This window comes from Callorhinus ursinus, unplaced genomic scaffold (assembly GCF_003265705.2).
Source record: "Callorhinus ursinus isolate GAN/ISIS: 27379988/994484 unplaced genomic scaffold, GSC_fseal_2.0 scaffold6, whole genome shotgun sequence".
Taxonomy (NCBI): domain Eukaryota; kingdom Metazoa; phylum Chordata; class Mammalia; order Carnivora; family Otariidae; genus Callorhinus; species Callorhinus ursinus.
The window spans coordinates 73,173,329-73,195,874 of record NW_027397068.1 but is presented as its reverse complement, the minus strand read 5'-3'; the positions used below and the strand labels follow the sequence as shown (position 1 = coordinate 73,195,874).

Here is a 22,546-nt window from a genome sequence, read left to right as displayed (position 1 = left end):
ATCACAGGGAGGAGAAAAAAAAAAAAAAAACATGACAGCACTGTACCGTATTTATTGAAAAAAATCCACCTCTAAGTGGAGCCATGCGGCTCCAGCCCATGCTGTTCAGGGGTCCACTGGATAGTGAGGGATTCTTTCCCGCCCTGCACAGCTACACGCCCGAGAAGCACCCCCTGAAGGGACTGGAGGGGAACTACTGCAGGAACCCCGACAACGACGAGAAAGGGCCCTGGTGCTACACCACAGACCCAGACCAGAGGTTCGACTACTGCGACATTCCCGAGTGTGAAGGTCAGGCATGCGCCTCTAGAAAATGTTTTCACATCTGCCCTTTAGCTGTAATTTGCTGCGCAGGATTCCCTTACAGGGATTTAATTAAGAACCAACTGGTGGCGTGTTTGACAACATCGAGTAAGGTATGTGCCTCTTGGAAAAGACCAAAAATTTGCTCAGACCCCCCTCCTTTTTGAACTTCATTATTTAATTAAAATGTTACGTCGCTATGTACAAGTAATCAAACTAGATGTAAAGTCTAGATACAACGTCTTATGCTTAAAGCACTTACACGGCATAAAGACAAAAAAACAGACTTGTAATTAGATAGTTAAAATGAAACCACAGAATCAGGGCACACAGGTGGGGAACCTGCTTAGGACTTTTCTCTCCCTCTGGCCTCCTCCCCCACTCTCTCTCTCTCTCTCTTTCTTTTTCTCTGTCCCAAATAAAGTCTTTTTTTTTTTAAATGAAACCACAAAATCAATAAGATCCAAATAAATGTATTAATTTAATGTGGTAGATTTTGTTGTTTCATCAAAACTAAGCAATGAACCAGTTTTTAAACCAGCAACCCATTGTCTTCATGGACCAACAAATTTAATAGTGTACCTCAAGAGTAAATGCTAGGGGCGCCTGGGTGGCTCAGTCGTTAGGCGTCTGCCTTCGGCTCAGGTCATGATCCCAGGGTCCTGGGATCGAGTTCCGCGTCGGGCTCCCTGCTCAGCGGGGAGTCTACTTCTCCCTCTCCCTGCCCCCCGCTTGTGTTCCCTCTCTCGCTGTCTCTCTCTCTCTCTCTTTACTCAAGAGTAAATGCTAAAAAAGTTTAAGACCTCCTATTGAAAAAATTTTCTTCATTTCCTATTTTCTGCTACATTTATTGGTGGAAAAGGGGAATGGATGAAGGCAGAATTTGTGCAACAACGTGGATAGCTTTTGCACCATGCGAAGGCTCAGGTCTCCCGTCTTTGTTTCAACCGCAGAGATGCTTTATTGGTGTGTGATGTTGTGAGGTCATCTGGTCTTTAATCCACACAAAAGCATCAGTTTTATATCAAGTCCCCCTTGGTTTTCTTTATTAGTACCTAAAAAAATGAAAATCATTTATTACTCTGCTGCACCATGTTATTTCAATAATTCCAAACCAAAGTTGCAGTTTTTAAATAATGTAAGAAAGCAAAGAACAACCAGGCATGCTTCTCAATACAGGAGTGCCCCTTTATCTGCACGGGATACCTTCCAAGACCCCCTGTGAATGACAGTACAGAACACTTTAGATACTATGGTTTCTTTTCCCCGTATGTGCATACAACAAAGTTTAATTTACAAATTAGGCATAGAAAGAGGTTAACAACAATAACTGAGGATAAAGGAGAACCATCATGACAATGTACTATTATGGAGCTTATGTGAACGTGGTCTCCCCACCTCCACGTCTTATTGGACTATATTCTCCCTTCTTTCTCTTGTGACGATGTGACATGATAAAATCCCTATGTGTTGAGATGAAGTGAGGGGAATGTCATGGGGGCATTTAATTAACATCGGGGACATTAATATACACTGGCCTACCAATGTTTAAAAACCCTAATAAAGAACTTACAGATTTCTGAGACTATATGCACCTTCTCCCCCAACCCCCTCCCACCCACCCACCGAGGGCCAGTGCATCCCAGTTTGAGGACAGGGCATTATGGAATTTCTGGATGCTGTCATGACCATAAGAGAGGGTATTGACCAAAATACACTGATTTTACCATTTGAAGAGGGAACAACATTTTAGATTGTATTAGAAGAGTCTTTACAGCCAATTTGGTTCCCAAGCGATTGTTGGAAAGGACAAATGAACAAGTAGCAGGTGGTATTTGAGATATTTCTAGGTTTACTCTTTTGTGATACATCCATTTCCGTTTTTCTTCCTTCTCTTCCTTCTCCATTCTGTGCAGATGAATGCATGCATTGCAGTGGGGAAAATTATGAGGGCAAAATTTCCAAGACCAAGTCTGGACTCGAGTGCCAAGCCTGGAACTCTCAAACCCCACATGCTCATGGATATATTCCTTCCAAGTAAGTCTCACTGGGCAAGAAATGAGATGTTTACAACTCTGCGGCTCTACGGGGTGTTTCGTGTGATTTGGATATTTTCGAATTCCTCAGGAAGCGAAGGCATCTGAAGTTTTCAATTTCAAAGTTTGTATCTTCCCACATGACTGCAAGTGAGGTATACATTCTTGCTCCTCAAAACATGGTCCGTGGAGGAGAGATACCATCTGAGAGTTTGTTAGAAATGCAGATGCTCTGAGCCTCCGAATCTGAATTTGCATTATAACCAGATTCCTGGCTGATCCGTGTGCACATTAAATTTTGAGAAATAAGGATACATCTCACTTCTCTATTTTCTGAATATTTCCCTCTTCTCTTTATTCTTTTCTTTTTCCTTTACACTGATGAGATTCAAGGCTTCCTAATGTATGATCTACGGATGGGCTTTAGGGATTTTGTGAATCCCCCAATGTTTTATGGATATTTGTAACAGTGCATTCTTCTAGGGTGAGGATTCCTAACTTCCACCAGAGCTTCAAAGGGGATCATGCATTATAGTAGGAGTCAGAATCCATGATCTAGAAAGGAAGGATGAGTCCTAGAGTAGGGTCTTCTGTGGCACATCAGTTGTACCGGAAAATGCCTCCCTCCCTGCAGCTGCTTCTCTTCAGTCTTTCGATTCTACGACAACTACAGAACCATAATGGGGCTTACAAAACTCCTAAAAAATGGGACCAAGCCACAGATTTCACTGCAGAAAACAGCTCCGCTGAATTTCCGTACCTCCCGTACTATATATATATAGTTAGCTGAAAACACAGCTTTGCCATTTCCCTTCAAAGAAGAAGCATAGTAAGGGCCTCAAGGCCCAGACTGTGTAGATTCACTTTCCAGAGACTAGAAGAGGTTTGCTCAAGCCACTGCTGGTTGCGCTCTCCATCCCGACTGAGCGTCAGAGAAAGCCACAAGCCTGCCGTGCATGTCACAGTCTTAGTCACTGGGTCCCTGCTGAGCTCCCTGCTGAGCTCCCTGCTGCACTATTTGGCCAGGTGCTCACAGGTGCATAATTGTGCCTCCCAGTTTAGAATTAATGAGCACTGGGTATTATACAAGACTAATGAATCCCTGAACTCTACCTCTGAAACTAATAACACATTATGTTAATTAACTGAATTTAAATTTAAAAAAATTAAAAAAAAAAAGATCCCTCCCAGTTTTTCTAAGCTTAAAGGCTAGCAGGGCCAGAACTTGGCAGACAAGAAGGGCCACTCCTTTAAGTTATAAAGATGCCAACTTCTTTTTTTTTTAATTTTTTATTGTTATGTTAATCACCATACATCATTAGTTTTTGATGTAGTGTTCCATGATTCATTGTTTGTGCATAACACCCAGTGCTCCATGCAGAACGTGCCCTTCTTAATACCCATCACCAGGCTAACCCATCCCCCCACCCCCCTCCCCCGTAGAACCCTCAGTTTGTTTTTCAGAGTCCGTCGTCTCTCATGGTTTGTCTCCCCCTCTGATTTACTCCCCTTCATTCTTCCCCTCCTGCTATCTTCTTCTTTTTTTTTTCTTAACGTATATTGCATTATTTGTTTCAGAGGTACAGGTCTGTGATTCATCGGTCTTGCACAATTCACAGCACTCACCATAGCACATACCCTCCCCAACGTCTATCACCCAGCCACCCCATCCCTCCCACCCCCCCGACCACTCCAGCAACCCTCGGTTTGTTTCCTGAGATTAAGAATTCCTCATATCAGTGAGGTCATATGATACATGTCGTTCTCTGATTGACTTATTTCGCTCAGCATAACACCCTCCAGTTCCATCCATGTCATTGCAAATGGCAAGATCTCATTCCTTTTGATGGCTGCATAATATTCCATTGTGTATATATACCACCTCTTCTTTATCCGTTTGAAGATGCCAACTTCTTGATCGTACTGTGTATTAGACGACTATCCCTGGTCAGTGAGTACTTTGTGTTGTAAAAATGCTATCATTTGCTGCTAAGTAACTGGAGTTTGCTTCCATTAATTTTCCGGATGGCCAAAATGATAAAGTTCTGTGATTTTTGCACATGTAAACTGTTAAACAGCCCTCAGAATATTGAGCTAATCTTTCTAATGAGACTGTTATCTCTTTGAGGACAGCCTGCATCCAGTCATTTCCTTGGATGCCTGACTGTGCCTCCCACACAGCAGGTGCTCAATATTTGCTCATTTGAAGAGATTCTCGGCCATAAATGTAAATGTTCAGTGCTATTAAAATCCTTCTTGTCCGTTCAGATTTCCAAACAAGAACTTGAAGGTGAATTATTGCCGCAACCCTGATGGGGAGCCCCGCCCATGGTGTTTCACCATGGATCTCAACAAACGCTGGGAATTCTGTGACATCCCGCGCTGCAGTAAGTATAGTACACACCCAGTGTTCGGGGATCCTCGCCTGTTCTGCCCTTGGACTAAAAACAAACAAACAAACAAACAAAAAACAACAAAAACCCAAAAAACAAACAAATAAAAACTTTGTATCAGTGCTTGAGTGCTGTGCCTAAAACGTGCCTTCTAAGTCCTGAGGGATATAATTTCTCTTCTAAAACAATTTATTGGTTACTCTAGGTAATTGATCAGAGCTTCTACTGACTATGTTTTGGTTGTTGTTTTTCCTACCTCTTCCGAGTACAGTTGAATGTGGGTTTGGGGGAAGTATCTCTGAAATCGTACTTTTCTCTAGCGCTGAAGGGCAACAGACCCATGTTTTCTGGTACGTGGACTTCAGTATCAATCAGAGTTCCTTGCAACTGATGCTTTATAAACAAAGAGATTTCTCTGGATGTGCAGTTTTTCAGTGAGCCAAACTTGTGAGGAAGCAGCAGGAGAATAGCGTTAAGGGGAGACTTGGGAGGAATGACTCAGAAGGAACAATTTTATATTTTCCTTCTGTGAGAATTTGTAGCAAAGGACTAAACATTTAGATGAGAGCAGGCATCAAAAGTTAAAAAAGATGCAGGGGACCCTGATGGTGGCTTCCTGTTCTTTGATCCGACAATCATCCTTTGGGACTCTGAAGGTTATCTGGTACTATCCTTTATGAATATCAAATTTTCTTTCTGTCATCTTTTTTTCTCTCTCAAGAATTTCTTGATTTCTGTATGCCTACGCTTTTCCTTGGAGATAATTTTTCCCTTCTTTCAGTGGACTCTGTTGTTTGGCTTTATGGAATGCTGGGTGGCACCCAGTTATGTTTACTCAGAGAATCATTGACTCATCACAAAGGAAGTTGTTTCATTGGTATATGTGACCCTGACCATGTATGATGAACGGAGCAGAGAAAAAAACAGAAAGAAGCATCTGCTCCCAAGGGTCTTGTCTTGGGAGGAGTTCCTCATAAGATGATCTCATAAACATAGATTCTACCAAGTTAACTTCTTTTGAAAATGGTAGACAATTTTCAAGTGCCAGATTCTGAGAGAGGATGAGCAGAAGATGCTCCCTGCATCCATTCCCCTATAACATCTGTCTGTGCACTCTTAATTGTAATATTCACTGTAATGTATTACCCCCATTCAAGCAACACCTCCACCTCCTTCTGGCCCAACGTATCAGTGTCTGAAGGGCAAAGGGGAGAACTACCGGGGGAAGGTGTCCGTCACTGTATCTGGACATACTTGTCAACGCTGGAGCGAACAGACCCCTCACAAGCACAGCAGGACCCCGGAAAACTTCCCTTGCAAGTAAGTCTGCCTCTGGTCCCAATCCCTGTCTGGTGAGTGGAATGTGAAATCCCACCAGCGTGGTCTTGGTTTTGTTCCTGGAGGAACCTATGCTAAAATATTCTAGAACGAAAACTGGCCAAGCCATCGGCAAGGGAAGTGAAATTTTGCACTGATTTTCCTCTAACACTTGTTCTCAAAGTGTGGCTCCCCAGAACAGCAGCATTGGCATCAGCAGAATTTGTTAGAAATGCAAATTCTTGGGCCCTATCCAGATCTGCTAAATCAGAAACTCGGGAGTGGGTCCCAGCAATATGTTCTGAGAAGCCCTCCACTAAATGCACAGTGAGGTTTGAGAACACTTAAATTCTATGGCTGTAACACTTTAAATCCCATGGCTCTGATGCGTCCTTCTTGAGGCGGGAACTGTGTGGAAAATACCCATTGTGTTTCCAGCACTGACCGTAGCACCTAGCACACAGCAAAAGACCGATTTTGCTTGACTATCTGCAGTCAAGGCATATATTCCCACCATTTACCAGCGAGCAGCATCGGTGCCATAATTCTGTGGACCCTGTGGAATCCGGCTCTGCTTCGGTTTCTACCTGTCATTTGGTTTGTTTAAATGTGGAGAATTAGTTGGATACATCCCCAATGTTACCATTAATAAGCGTGTGTGCACCATTATTCATTGAGCCTTTTTGGAAAGCCGAACTCACTATCGCATCTTTTTCAGACATTTGGATGAAAACTACTGTCGCAACCCTGATGGAGAGTCAGCTCCATGGTGCTATACAACCAACAGTGAGGTGAGGTGGGAACACTGCAATATTCCATCCTGCGAGTCCACTCCATTAACCTCGGAAGCTTTGGACACCCCCGGTAAGAAAGGGCAGTGAGAGCCGACCGAGGGCCCCAGTGTGCTCTGTGCTTTTCCACTCCAGTGGAAGCACAATACACAGTAGCTTTGCTTATAGTTTAATTCTGTTCTGGTCAGAGGACGTGCTCTGTGATTTCAATTCTGTTAATTTGTTGAGGCTCGTTTTAAGGTTCAGAACATGGTTCAGAATATTGAAAGAGTGTAGCCCTGCTGGTGTTGGGTAGAGAGTCCTATAAAGGCCAAGTAGGACAAGTGGGTTAGTATTGTTTAGCTCTTCTGAATCCTTACTCTTTTTATTTTATTTTTTTTTTATCTCTGTCCCACTGATTACTGAGAGCTGAACAGTGACATCTCCAACTTTAGCTGTTGATTCATCCATATCTTTTTGGTCTTTGCTTTATTTATTCTCAAACTCTCTGTTAGGCATATAGACATTTGGGATTGTAATGGCTTCTTGAAGAAATGACACCTTTATCATTATGTAATGTGTTTGGAATACTTCCTGCTCTGGTCGACTTTTACTGATAAGAATACAGCCCTTGCAACTCTTTGTTCACTTGTGTTTGTAGGAGATCTTTTTTTAAATTTTTAATTGAGATGTTTAGCATTTACTTTTAATGTAATTGTTAACATGGTTGGATTTCAAAGTTGTTTTGACTTGTCCTGTTTGAACTTTGTTCCTTTTGAAATCTTTTTCTCCCTCTGTTTGTTCAGTCAATATTTTTTGATTCTCTTCCATCACCACTATTTGCTTATTAGTTAAAACATTTTTGGTGTTTTAGTATTTTTTTCTAATATTTAGAATATACATATTTAACTTACCACATTCTACCTTCAAATGATAGTACTTTATTTGATGTAAAATGTAAGAAACTTAAGACATTGTATTTCTATTTCCCCCTTCCAAAGTGTTTTGCCACTGTTCTCAAAGAGCTTATTTCTACTATGTTATAAATCTCACAATAAATTGGTATTATTTTTGCTTGAATAGTCACATTTCAAAGTGATTGTAAATTAAAAATACCTATCTATCTATCTATCATCTATCCATGTATACCATTTCTGGTGCTCTTCACTTCCTTTGGGAGATTCAGATTTCTATTTGGTATTGTATTCCTTAAACTTTAACATTTTTTGTAGTACAGATCTGCTGCTTATTTCAGATTTGTATGTCTGAAAAAGTCTTTGTATCGCCTTCAGCTTAAAAAAATAATTTTGTTGGGGGTAGAATTCTGGGCTGAAGTTTTTTTTCCTTTTACCACTTTAAACATGTTACCCCATTATATTCTGTTCTGAATAACTTCTGACCAGAAATCTTATCTTCGTTCTTATGTATTTCATACTTTTTTCTTCTCTGACTGCCTTTAAGATTTTCTCTCATCTTTGGTTTTCAGCAGTTTGATTGTAATGTGTCCTCATGTATTGTTTATTTATTTATTTTTTGTGTTTATCTTGCTTGAGGTTCTCTGAGCTTCTTGAATTTGTGGATTGTTGATTTTCATTACTTTTGTAAAGTTCTCAGCCATTATTATGCAGATATTTTTTCCTGCTCTCTCTCTCTTTCTCTGTTTTCCTTTTTTTAGACTCCAATTACCCTTTCATATTATCTCATACCTCTTGTATGTTTGTTCTGCCTTTCCCCCCGCTTTTTTTCTCTCTTTGAGTGTCAGTTTAGATAATTTCTATTAACCTGCTTTCAAGTTCACTGATTCTCTTTTCAGTTGTGTCTAGTCTGCTGAGCAGCCCATCAAAGGAATTCTTCCTCTCTAATATCATGGTTTTTATTTCTAGCATTTGCATTTTTTTCCTTTTTTCTTTTTTATAGTTTCCATCTCTGCTGAAATTCTTCACCTATCCATGTATATCATTCACCTCTGGTATAAAATGCTTCAGCATATTATTCATAGGTACCTCATGGTCTTTAGTAGTGTGCTCTAGTCATCTCTGGGTCTGGCTCTATTGTTTTTCTTTCTTTTTTTGGTATGCCTTGTGATTTTTCATCAATTGCCGGACATGATGTGTGGCAGAATAGTCGAGATTGCAGTTCCTTCCACTTTGAAACGGATCCCCTCTTTTGTAAGCATGTTGTGTGGGTGATTAAGTCAATCTAGTCAGTGGATGAACTGCATTTGGGTTATTGTCGCTGCTTTTACTTTAAGCAGGCCTCACATTCTTCATATCCCCCTCACACTCTTTCACATTCCTTAGCGTACTGTTTGGGGGTGCTCAAGAGTTTTCTTGGGACTCTTAATTCAGTCTTAATTTTTAGCAGTCACTGCATGCTTGCACCACAAAGGGGTCTTGCTCTAAACCAGACTTTCATGACAGACTGCTGTTTCTTGTTTCTCAATGCTAAGCTTTTGATGGAGGTAGGCGTTCTCTACCTTCCTGATCTCCCCCCACTGCCCCGTCTTAGATGGGCTCTATGTACCTGAGCTTTGAAGGTAGTGTTACCTTAATGTTCTTCCCCCTTCTTTCCACGGAACTAAATTCTAACTTGTATCTGTGGTGGTTCTTAAGTAGGAGAGTAGCAGACTTCTGCTCTGTGTCAGTGAAGGATCCTGGCACAAAAGAATTCCCGGTCCCTCCTCTAGGGGAATAGATTTTTGCCTCTACCCTTCTCTGAGAGGCAAAGGATACTTTGCCTGCACTCTTGGATGCAGAACTCTTTCCTGCCCCATCACCCAACAGCTTAAGGCTTTGGCTTTGTATAGAGAAAATGTCTGGGGAAACACACAAGGATCTCATTTCTGCCCCCACTGGAAACCAATTGCCACCTGCAGCCTGCACCACTGAATGTACCTCTAAGCTCCTACCCAGTTGTTCTCATGAACACCCAGTAGACATCCCTAAACAGGAACTTGCACATGAGTGCAATTTCCAATTATAAACACTCTGACCCATGTGTTTTTCCCTGAGTTTTAAATCAAATATTTACAAGAAAAGTTAGGTCACTAAAGTTCTACAGTGTGATTGATCTATTGTTTTCTTTGCAAGTCCATTTGCTGGCCAATATGAAAAGAAAGCAGAGTTAATTCCCAGAGACTACTGTTCTGTTTGTGTCTTCAATTGTTTCACATATTTCTGTTCTAGTCATTACTTAGTTGATTATCTTCTATTTCAGCTTTAGTACCACCTGAACAAACTCCTGTGGTCCAGGAGTGCTACCAAGGCAATGGACAGAGTTATCGAGGCACGTCATCCACTACTATCACAGGAAAGAAATGCCAGTCTTGGTTGTCTATGAGACCACACAGACATGAGAAGACCCCAGAACACTTCCCGAATGCGTATGTCTTTACTTTTAACCCTGAGAGGAACACTAACCAACTTAAATTTCTGTTAGAGGGTCCATGCTATAAACTAACTTCTTAGAACCAAACTTCTCTTGGCTCCAGAATGTGAGGCAAAGTGTCTCAGGTGCTTTGCTTTTGAACAAAAGCTCTGAAAAAAGAGAAGTTAGAGACTGGCTATCTTTCCTGAGTACTTTTGTGAGAGAAAGAGGAGATGTAGAGAGGTGTTGAGTTCATGCTAGTGGAAAGCTCAGGAGAACAAATGACCAGAAACTTAGAGACAGTACCATTCCATAGCACCTGGTAAAGATCAATGCAATATTTCAGCTATGGAATTTTATCATTCCAACCTGCAACCTCTGAAGTGAAGTTTGTGTTTGTCATTGGATCACAGATATCTCTATACTTGAACATATATATTTTCATATATCATCTAATATACATCACTTAAGTTGTACTGACACGTGGATCTTGAGCATGAGTGGTCAGCAGTGGTAGGAGTTGCCAGGACTTGAAGAGCAAAAGCAGGAGGGCAGATGAGTGTCAGGAAGTATACAGATGCTGATAGGCAAAATGGACTGGTAGATGGACAAAGACCAGCATTTCTGCCATAAATATTTATAAAATGTAGGGCTAAAACTTTTTTCACATGATGGACAACAGGCATCACAGGACTGAGAACTTTTAAAAAGGGAAATAAATTATTAGTAGTAAGTTAGTAATTGGGCTTACCAAGACAGCTGGGGTTTTATTAGGTTAGGGTAGGGTAATTAGGCTGGGTAATAAGAAGAAAGGATCTGAGCAGAGGAGGAGCTCAAAGAATAGGCACAGCTCTCCTTGAATCTTTGGCTGAATATAAAACTGCACATGCACAGGGAGAGGTTCCACAAAGTTCACAGGACAAAGAACAACTACTGAGGAGAGTGGTGAGATAAACGGGAGTTACAGAACCCACACGGCGTTGAGAGATTCTGTGTTCAGAGATTTGAGATGCTGACGGAGAGACCTCATGGGACACCGTAAGCCTTCGGTAGCAATTCTAGAAAACTCACACTTGAGGAGTAGAGTTAATGTATTCTTTTTTATTTTAATTTTTTTTAAGATTTTATTTATTTATCTGAGAGAGAGAGAGAATGAGAGAGAGAGGGCACGAGAGGGAAGAGGGTCAGAGGGAGAAGCAGACTCCCCGCTGAGCAGGGAGCCCGACGCGGGACTCGATCCCGGGACTCCAGGATCATGACCTGAGCCGAAGGCAGTCGCTTAACCAACTGAGCCACCCAGGCGCCCGAATTAATGTATTCTTAAAATAAAGACAATTCTAGAAACACCCCAGCAAAGCTTAAAGGCAATCCTAAAAGGATCAGAATAATCTGTAAGTAAATTAACTGTTTGCCGCACGAAAACTCAACTCTCTTTAGAGGAAAACAACAAAATCCAGTCGCTCAGTCATGTGGCATCTACAATGTTTGGCACAAATTTAAAAATTACCAGACCTCCAAAATCATTAAATGTGATCCAGAGCCAGGGGAAAAAGCAGTCAAAACAAGCAGACCCAGAAATGATAGAAATGATGGAATTAGTAATCAGAAATTTAAAAAATACTATAATTATGTTCAAGGATTTAAAGGAAAATATGAATATATAAGAGAAAAATTGGATGTTCTAAAGAGAAAAGAAAGTTATAAAAGGGCTAAATGGAAAAGACAGGGCTTAAAAATATATATCTTAAATGAAAAATTAATTGTATGGCCTTACCATGAGGTTAGACATGAAAGAAGAAAAGGTTAACTTGAAAATAATGCAGTATAAGCTATAAAACCTCTAGCACAATGTCAAAACAAGGACTGAAAGAGACTAAAGAGAACCTCAAGGATCTCTAGAAAAATATCAAAAGGTCTAACATATGTTTAAATCAAGTCCCAGGAGAGGAAAAAGATATTGAAGCAAAAAAATACTTGAAGCAATGATGGCTGAAATTTTTCCAAAGATGAAGAAGATTATAAACTTATAGTTTCAAGAAGTTCAATGGACCATAAGTAGAATTTTAAAATTTTACCATATTTTATCAAATATTTAAGGAGAAATAATACTGCTCCTTTATAATCTCTTACAGAAAATAGAGGAGGAGGGAACACTTCTCAACTCAGTTTGTGAGGCCCGAAAAACTGAGATACAAAAAGTAAACAAGAATAATGCAAGAAACTACAGAGCATTTTCTGTTGTGAACATAGACAAAAAGACTTAACAAAAATTAATAAATTGAATGCAGGGTTGGCTTAACATTTACCAACAATCAACATAATACAACATGTTAACAGAATAAAAGTGATAAATCATGTGATTATAACAATAGGGATATAGAAAAACTTCAGACAAAATTTAACACTCATCCATGATTTTAAAAAGCCTTAGCAAACTAAGAATAGAAGGGAACCTCCTCAATTTGATCAAGGACATCTACAAAAATCTTCCAGCTAATATATTAATGAGGAAAGATTAATGCTTTCTCTAGATTGGGAACAAGAAAAAGAAATAAAGAGCCTAAAGTTTAGAAAAGAATCAGTACGTCTGTCTTTAGTCACAGAAAACTAGATTGGTAGATACAGAATCCTAAGGACAAATAAGTGAATTTTGCAAAATCAAAAGATACAAAAGTATATACAATGTCAATATACAAAAATCTATTGTAGTTCTATATACCAGAAATAACCCATTGGAAAAGAAAAAATTTTAAAACAATATCACTGACAATGGTATCAAAACCAAAATATTTAATGATGAATTTAACAAAGTGTGTACAAGAACTATATGCTACATACTACAAAATGTTGTTGAGAGAAATTTAAAAGATCTAAATAAAGATATACTGTTTATGGATTTAAAGAGTCAATATTAATTCTTACCAAATTGGATTTTGGATTCAACCAACCTACATTCAAGCAAAATTCCTGCAGGCTTTTACCCACCCCCCACCCCCCGTTTTTTGGAAAAGGAGACAAAAATCTATATGCAAAGGACCTAGAATCACCAAACAATCTATACAAATCTAAACAATCTATAGAAGAATACCCAAGTTGGAGGACTTACCCACCCTGATTTAAAGACTTACTATAAAAGTACAGTGTTCAAGACCACAGTGGTACTGGCAGAAAGATACACAAATAGAGAAATCAATCATTGGGGGTATATTCATACAATGGAATATTATTCCGCAATAAAAGGGAACAAGCTACTGATACTCTCAAATAGCACAGATGAAGCTCAAAAGTCACACTGAGGAAAGAAGCCAGGGCCAGAAGAGTATACGCTGAGTCCATTTATATGATGTTCTAGAAGAGGAAATCTAGTTTCTGGTGAGAGAAATCAATAGTGTTTGCTCCCAGGGGGGGCAGCAGAGATTGAGTGGTGACCCTGGGGAGCTTTCTGGGCGGGGGACGGAAATGTCCTGTATCAGGAGAGGGGGGTGGGCTATACAGGTATATGTGGTGGTCAGAACTCCTCCAACTACCTTTAAGATCATGCATTTCACACTATGTCAAGGATAGCTCAATTCTAAAAAAAAAAAAAAAGCAGGACCTCATTTCTTTCTTTTTTTTAAAACTTTTTACATGTTTTTTTTTTAATTTTTTAATTTAAGTTCAATTAACTAACATGTAATGTATTGCTGGTTTCAGAGGTAGAGGTCAGTGATTCATCAGTCTTATGTAACACCCAGTGCTCTTTCCATCACGTGCCCTCCTTAATGTCCATCCCCCAGCTACCCCATCCCCCAACCCACCTCCCCTCCAGCAACCCTCAGTTTGTTTCCTGTGATTAAGTTTGTCTCCCTCTCTGATTTCAAAAGACAGACCTTTTGACACATCCAGTTGCTTGGAGACCTGCTGAAGGGCTTTCTCGAATTGTGGGCCAGGCTCTGAGACAGCCCCCTGCCTGTGGTATCCGCCGACATAGTGCTGGATTCCCATAATACATAGTGTGTTTCAGATTTTCTCAGTCACAGGTCATGGGTCTAAACTATAAAGAGGGATGCAAGGCTGAGAAGTCCGAAAGACTGGGGCAGCTTTTAGGGGAGGCCTGGGGACTGAACTGCTCAGCTCCTCACCTGTTGTGCCTCTTTCCCAATTGTTTCTAACTCTCCCATAAGCCCTCAGCCCCCCTCGTGCATCCACACATCTCCTGCCACTTCTTCTTTAGTGTCATCTGCATCCCTCCATCCTACATGGTTGCAGCGGGTGTGGTACGAGGGGAGGCTGGGGCCCCTGTGACCTCTCTCCCCTGCCCCCGCATTTCCCCAGCAGGCATCCATTAGAAACACATCCTGCCTGGGAGCTAGTTTTCCAGGCAAGCTTCTGAAAGTCTTTCGAAGCCCAAACCCACTTGATCTACCTGATGGGATACTTACAGTATTTTCATGCTAAGTGCACAGCATTTTAGCAACATTGTGGGTCCGTGGATGGAGGGGACTGGCCTGAGAGTGTCGTCACAATGTCACTCCTCCTCAGGGAAATAAATTTTAGTTCCAACTTACACAGCTCTATGTATTCATATATATATATATATATATATAGAGAGAGAGAGAGAGAGAGAGAGTTTTACATGCATAGGAGAAAAATCTAAAGCGTGCACTTTAAATTCAATATTGGATATCCCTGGGCAATGTATGTCCCATTCCCAGGAAAAGGGAGACATTCGGATACTTTTATTTACACATTTTTATATCATCTCAGGTTTTATATGGAGCACATATTACTTTTGATTTTTTAAATAATATTAGAATCTATGTTTTAAATGTACCCAGTTTTTTAGAAGCTGAGAGCCATCTGTGCTTGTAACATTATAATAATAATTGGTACCTGTGGTGTCTTTAATGGAAATATTTCAAAGTCACTTATTAACCCTGTGTTACAACAAAAAGCCGAGGGTGCAAAAGTGCCCCGGAAGATTCTTCACCTCTCATGACCTGTGTTGTGGAATTTACAGTGGCTTGACCATGAACTACTGCAGAAATCCAGACGGTGACAAAAGCCCTTGGTGTTACACCACTGACCCGTCTGTCCGCTGGGAGTTCTGTAACTTGAAAAAATGCTTAGACACAGAAGAGAGTGGGACCAACTCCCCGACTGTGCCCCAAGTTCCGAGTGGAGAGGACCCTTCCGAACCAGGTGGGAAGTCCGTGACCAGACTTCTACATACGTGGGCGTCAGGATGCTAAGAGGCGACCACCTTACAGAGGCAGAGCGCTTTATTGCTACAGGAACTGAGCGCTGGCCGAGGGTCTGCCACGTGGAGGCAAGCCTCAGGGAGACTTCCCGGGGCAGCCAGAGCTGCTATTGCTGGTGTCACATGGGTGGCCTGTGGTTTTAGGACTTGAAAACTAGTTGGTTCAGAGCGATGGATAAAATTTGAGCCTGAGTGGATCGAGGGTTGATGTTGGCAGCACTGGCTGGGATGGGACCTGCTAGGACTCCAAATCCTTGCTCCCTCCATGGAGAAATAGAAATGATGGATTTGGTTTTGAATAGACTGAATTAGGAGAGCTAGCAGGACAATCAAGTGAGGCTCTCCAACACAAACCTGGAAGGGTGGATACGAGGCTTGCAGGGTCCCCGGGGCTCAGCGCAGGGATGTGGTTGTCATCTGAGGTGGGAGGCAAGACCCTTCTGTGCTTCCCTGGCCCTCGGAGTGCAGCTCTGAGTGCTTAGCACCTGCTTCTGGGCTTGTCTCCTGCCCTTTGCCCCACCCTGCAACCCCAGCCCTGGCATGAGAACTCAGGGTCCATGACTTGTCTGACCACTTTCAGGTAATTCAAGATCCTCCAGAGGGTAATGATTTAAACAAGAATTTGGTTTCAAGTTGAGAGCCCTCTCCATCCTGAGGTGGGCTTGGCTCCCCCGCAAAGCTGGAGAACCTCGCCTACTCTTCCCTTGAACAGGCTGAGCACATCTCTCTTTCCTCTTTCTTGGTGAGACTGTGGGCTCTGTGCCCATCTGGGTCTTCCTCCTAGACAAGACTTGAGACGACCTGCCGTGGTTCCCCCCTGTGCCTGCCCCACATTTGGTGCATGGCTAACTCCCCTACCCCAGTCCTGGCAAACTTCGGGGTTACAGGCTGCCCAGCACAGCCCCCTCCCTTGGCAGAGATGCTAGGTGGCCCAGCTTTTGCATTTTGGATTTTCCAAACGGCCGTCAGAGCGCTGGTGCCCTGGGTCCCCCTATGGGACACTCATCATGTTCTCTGAGGGGTCTTGTGGAAGCCCCCTGGCCCTAGGTTGAGGCAAGAGATGAGCTTGGAGAAGGGGCCCAAGTCGTCTCTTCATGAACCTCTTCACCCCAAAGGGTGGGAACACACAGCACAGCTCTAGCCAAAATAGTATCTTTTATAAAACTCCTGTTCAATTTACATTCTTTCCCCCCCCCCATCCTGGTTGAGAATGAGGTGTTCGAGGGTCTTCTGACAGTTCACAGCTACATCTGTTTGATGCGAATCCTCCGGGGGCTCTGTCTTACCACTCAGTTTGTTATAGAATTGACTGTCTTCGTGTCCTGGCCAAAATTTCCATGCTAACATCTTGGCTTGTGATTATTTCCCAGGCAACAGCATTTCCAGTAACTTGTTAAAATAGGCAGTGTTTGCTGTAATTGTCAGCATTCCAGTGCTCTAAGGATGTGACCACAGAAACTGTCAAATTCGAGAGTCCTAGCAGGGCTGCCTATATTCCCGAGTGTCCTGAGTCTGTGCAGGGACACGTAGCCACCCATTTCTTCTTCCTCTTACAGACTGCATGTTTGGGAATGGCAAAGGGTACCGGGGTAAGAAGGCGACCACTGTTTTGGGCGTCCCGTGCCAGGAATGGACTGCCCAGGAGCCCCACAGACACAGTATTTTCACTCCAGAGACAAATCCACGGGCAGGTCTGGAAAAAAACGTAAGCCACTTTGATTAGAACTCTTATTTTGCCTTTTGCTGACCAATCTTTGCAAACAGAATTGACCCTGTGTTACGGCAAGTCAGCCCGGACCGGTCCTTGGTGGTAGCAGAGGGGATGGTGAGAGATCTCGGGAACAAGCCTCCATGTATCTAGCGTCCGCCCGGCGACTCTGGTGTGCAAGCAGACCTCCATGCCTGTGACCACTGTCCTCAGGCTCCTCATTTCGTTTGCGTTTGGGACGTTTCCTGCTTGCTTTTAGTACTGTGTGCTGTTTCTAGTTTCTAGTGTTTGTCTTCTGTGTTCTGGTGGTCAGGGACGAACTTCATGACCTTTTAGTCAAATTTTTCTAGAAAAAAAATGTGGTTGGGCCATGAGGACTCCATGCAGTAGGGTTTCCTCTGGTGTCACCGACTCTGTGGGATGGTTTACTTTGGGGGTACATATAGGAAAGGAAAAGGAAGACATTGCCTTCCTATGGCTTGACCTGTGAAACATGCACAGTTCTTGGGAACAATTTCTGAACCAAGAGCAAACAGGTGTCATCGGGTAGTAGATTGCTGACGTGAACCAGGGACAAGATGAGTCAGCCAAGTCCCATGGTCCTCTCTCGCTTGCTCTCTCAGAGGTCCCCTGACACAGGCTGCTGGAGGGGAGGCCCCTTTATGGCGTCTCTACCTCAGGACCCCTCAGGTCCCCTCCTTCAGGGGAGTCACTCACAGCTTCTTTGAAGAAGCTGAGTCAAAACTTTATAACACCCTAGGATGTGCCAAAGGAATAACTTTGCCCCCTGCCACAAAAAGCTAGGAGCACTACCTCCCATCTTCTAAGGATAGCAGTGACATGTGTGTCCGAACACCTTCTCTGCCCTTCTCTCTCCCACTCTGCCTGGTCCCCAGGACACCTGTCCTTTTTTTCTCTAGTACTGCCGTAATCCCGATGGTGATGTCAACGGTCCTTGGTGCTACACGATGAATCCAAGAAAACTTTTTGACTACTGTGATATCCCTCAGTGTGGTAAGTTGCTTTCCTTTTTGTAAGGAGATGGCTTCTCAGATAAATGGTGCCACCTCCCGGATACGGATTTGCAAAAGGAGGGCTTGAAGCTGAGCACTTCAAGTGGGCTGCGCTCTCTTCACCGTGGGCCTCTTGAATCTGTCCTTCTGGTGGCCCTATTTGTTAGGGAGTTCCCCTTCCCTGACACCTTAAATAAAGTAAATACACAATCCTCCCAAAGAGAAAACAGGTGATCCCATCAGACTCCGAATGCTCTCACCGAACTCTCCATGTCCCGCTTGGGATGCCTGAAAAACAAATTTTAAGTCCAGTCCCCAGATAGGAAGCTCTCCCTTTCAGCGGCTGAGAAGTAAAAAAATATACAAGCACCGTGAAACAGCTAAGCATATAATGTACACTGTAAAGCTATAAATTGTCATCCTGAGAATTCAATGAGAAGGAACGTAGATTTTTTACTAAGCCCCAAGTCTCCTTTATCCTAAGATTACTATTCATTACCCATACCTTAGCCACATAATTTAGAGAAAAACGTGTCTGGGTTCTTCCCTCATTTCCGTGAGATTTTCTAGGCAGCAAGAAGCTTGGATCAGGGAAAGGGGAAAAGTTTGGAATAACAAATCCATGGGTAGGTCTGGAGAACAATGTGAGCCGCTTCGATTCGGACCCCATATTACTTTCTGCTGACCCGTCTTTGCAAACGGAATTTGTCTTGGTTCCAGAAAACCGGGCTGGACTTCGCCTTTGCACGGCTTGATTGCAGGTGCTTGTATCTGCCATGTGCAGCGGCTAGAGCTGGGGAGGGAGAAGCTCCAGCCGCCAAGGCAGCGAAGACAATCATGCAGAGGTGTTTGGGGAGGAGTTTGGGGTATGGGGTAGAGCACAGGAGCCACTTTGCTGGGGTTTGCTCCTGAGCCACCCCTGGGTAGAGCAGCAGGGAGGAAGGAGAGGCCAGGGTGATGGGCAAGGTTCGGCTTGGACTCCTTGTCTGGATTTAGGGTGAGTTTACAGCTGAATCTTTCTTGCATGGCTGTTTACTCCGTTCTGTAGACACTTTCTTGGTGGCCCCTTCATCTGAAAGGCCCTGAATGGGGTGAGTGCCTTCCCTTCAGCTGGTCACTCCCGATCCTCTGCTCTGCCCCTTCTGGAGCACCTTGCTGCCTTGTCTGGGCCAGGTTCTCCGTGTTGGAGAGGCTGCCTATGGGCCAGGTTCTCCATGCTGGACAGGCTGCCTACTTGACAGGATTGCCTTTAAGTTGTCCTATCAGCCTGACATTCCTGCCATGGGCACCACAGCTGGGATAATGCCCCTTGATTCCCAGGGAGGAGAAGTACAGTAACTTCCCAGGTGCAGCCCTTGGCCAACAAGAGGTGCTCTAGCCTTCTAGAGGCTGGAGCTGTTTGGGCATTAGTGGGTGGTACCAAAGAGGGGGCATGACCCCTCTTGTCTAGCTGGAAAGGTAAGAGGTAGATAGAGCATACGGACAAGTGAACGTCAGTCATCCCCAGGGCGTGGGGTTAGTCTTGGGAAGCTCCTGGAAGTCCTGTCCAGAAGCTGGCTGAGAGAAGTTCAGGACAGTTAGCTCTGTTCCATACAATCACACACATGCACACACGTGTACATGATGCACACACAGAGCTTCACAGTAAAAAACTACCCATTAGTGCCTTGCAACGGGGATGACAACTGAAGATGGGAACCTAGAATCTATCACATCCAAGTCAGAATAATAATTGGTGTCAGTCAGGTCCTCTCAGCAAAGCTCTCACTGTACCATCCAACTCTACCAATCTACTTAACCGCCCCCCCCAATAATACAGAAGTCCTTAGACTTTCCCGAAAGGAGAAGGTTCTCTGTTGTCTACTGTCACTTCCGAAACTTAGAAAACAATATCCCCAAATATGCTTATGATCTCGTGATTTAGTTTGGGCTTTGAGAGGTCACAACTTCAGAGCTTTGGCCGTAACCCGCTGATTTCTCTTGAGTTGTGTGACAGAATTGCGTTCCCTTCTTGAAATGTCACTCTTGTTTCCACTTCATGCCACAGTGTCCGGTTCATTCGATTGTGGGAAGCCCCAGGTGGAACCAAAGAAATGTCCCGGAAGGATTGTCGGCGGGTGTGTGGCCAACCCCCATTCCTGGCCCTGGCAAATCAGTCTGAGAACAAGGTGATGGTATTTCCAGAAACAATTAGTTCCATTCTTCTGTGTGAGCCCCGAAAAACCTTTCTATGTTCACACTCGATCCACGCAGCTCGGGGATCTGTACCTGCCTTTATCATCTTCTTAGGAAGAAGGAAAACTGCAAAAATTTTAAAAATTCTATTTTCCTAGGCTCTCTACTTTGAAAATAGCCCAAGTTGGAATATTTTCCTTGATCTGGGCGGCTATTGTCAAAATGTGCAGATGTAGTGATTTACACCACGTTCCAGTATTGCTGGAAAAGTATTGAAGATGCCTGGAGGGTCTTATAGATGTTCATTGTCTCTTTGTAGGACAAAGGAATTGGGCTATTTTTGGAAATGTGGGATGTTGGGAGAGGCATGGACAAAATTATCTAGAGTCATTCACCGATAAAGATTCTTTTTTTTTTTTTTACACTTTCTTGAATTATTGAATTTAATCAGAGGGTGCTCACCGATTCCCAAGCACCTTGCCTTCTGTGTAGGATGATAGTTCAGGATCACCATAATTTAAGAGTGATGGGTTCCAATCCCATGGGACCCCAGAAAGTTTGGGTGATTGTTTCAGTGGCACGGGCTTCTAATAGGTCCGGTTTTCCCGGGTGTCTCATATAAAGCACACGTGTGAAACCGGCTAATCTGTTTTTCGTGTTGCTTCGTCACCTCATTTCCCTACCAGGGCCCACGTGCACACTCAGTTCTCACTCAGTTGCCTTCCTTCCCTACGCATGTGAGATGCTATTGATAAACTTGACTTCAGTATATTTCATTCTTTTGTTGAGTTGGCTTTTCCTTTCTGTGCCTTCTCATTTATGAACTCCTTGCTCTACAAACCTTCACCTTTCACATATTTCAAATTCTTTCTTTCCCAAATTGTGTTGTGCTCCATCTCCTGACCAATTATTACCACGCCTGCTGTCGTTATGGCGGGCTTCATTCGGAGTGGCTCACACCAAGAGGGTAAAATGAGCAGACTCCAAGGAATCACAGCTGTTTAGGGTCACATTTGGCTCCCTGAAGAATGACTTGCTGAGCCTTGTAGAGATCTTGTCATAAAGAAGTAAGAGAGGCCTCAAGGGGATGATCTTTGGCTGGTCACTTCTGTTGGAGTCCAAGGCCAACAAGTCCAAACCGTTGACGTGGGCTCCCTGTTGCTGCCACGTGGCTTTACTCTCCGGTGGACAGGCTGTGCCTGAGCCTCCCCCCACCATCTGAAGTGTGGTGAGGATGAGACCTGGAAAATCCACTACTGAAGCCCAACTCAAAGTTCTGGCCATCCTGATGATGGGCTGGTAGGCTTTTCCTTTGGGAACATCACATGCTCACAATCGAGTGAACTCTTTTTTCTGGCTTTCTGTAGAACATATCATCAGGTTTGAACTAAAATTCTGGCATGTTTTCCTTCTAGATTTGGAAAGCACTTCTGTGGAGGGACTTTAATATCCCCAGAGTGGGTGCTGACAGCTGCCCACTGCCTGGAGAGGTATGTCTGGGAGGCAGTGGGGATGAGGACTTGTCATAGAGTCCCTGCCTCCCTCCCCCTCTCCTTTCTCAATCCCCTCCCTACTTCTTTCCCCCTCCCTTCCGCCCCCTCCCCTCCCTTTCCCTCCCCCTCCCCTCCCCCTCCCCTTCCCTTCCTTTCCCTCCCCTTCCCTCCATGGCAGTGACACTAGGGACCAGGGAGCAGATGCGAAGCCTGAGGCAGAATTGCCAGGCCCATTGGATGAGGGAGGAGGGGAGTGTTTCTAGAGAGAAACAAAGAAGGAAGACCCGGTTCAGGTGGGTTTGTAGGCCTGGGTCAATGGCAGGAAGACCCGCTCATTGTGACACGCATTGGTTCTCCTGAGGTGGGTGTCTGTCCTCGTACTGACTCCGTTAATTGATTTCATTCTTCTTCTGTGGTTAGCCCCAAAGTACCCCAAGAGCATTCCTTCGTAGCCAGATTTAGGTAAACAGTGGACTTCGTTTCTTGCCACTCAGAGGTCACTGGTTGTGGGTGGCCAAGGAGGGAGAAGATGCCATGTTTATGACTCCGAAGGGCACTGGATGAAGGGGCTGGCACATTATTTTGCTCTTAATGTCACTGTCTTTCCTAGATCCCCAAACCCTGCAACATATAAGGTCATCCTGGGTGCACACCAAGAATTCAATCTTGGATCAGATGTTCAGGAGATAGAAGCGTCCAAGCTGTTCTTGGAGCCCACACGTGCAGACATTGC

At 43.5% G+C, this 22,546-nt stretch overlaps 1 protein-coding gene across 1 annotated transcript in view; it reads left to right on the top strand.

The window, feature by feature from the left end:
• PLG (plasminogen) overlaps window positions 1-22,546 on the top strand; it is a 39,402-nt gene that overhangs the window by 10,994 nt on the left and 5,862 nt on the right. The window contains exons 5-16 of the mRNA XM_025861587.2: window positions 152-291; window positions 2,220-2,340; window positions 4,608-4,726; window positions 5,890-6,052; window positions 6,768-6,913; window positions 10,036-10,201; window positions 15,185-15,366; window positions 16,981-17,129; window positions 18,053-18,146; window positions 20,193-20,313; window positions 21,736-21,810; window positions 22,424-22,546. The exon at window positions 22,424-22,546 is cut by the window's right edge and continues 15 nt beyond it. Coding sequence (XP_025717372.1) covers window positions 152-291; window positions 2,220-2,340; window positions 4,608-4,726; window positions 5,890-6,052; window positions 6,768-6,913; window positions 10,036-10,201; window positions 15,185-15,366; window positions 16,981-17,129; window positions 18,053-18,146; window positions 20,193-20,313; window positions 21,736-21,810; window positions 22,424-22,546 — 1,599 coding nt within the window. The remainder of the gene's footprint in view (window positions 1-151; window positions 292-2,219; window positions 2,341-4,607; window positions 4,727-5,889; window positions 6,053-6,767; window positions 6,914-10,035; window positions 10,202-15,184; window positions 15,367-16,980; window positions 17,130-18,052; window positions 18,147-20,192; window positions 20,314-21,735; window positions 21,811-22,423) is intronic.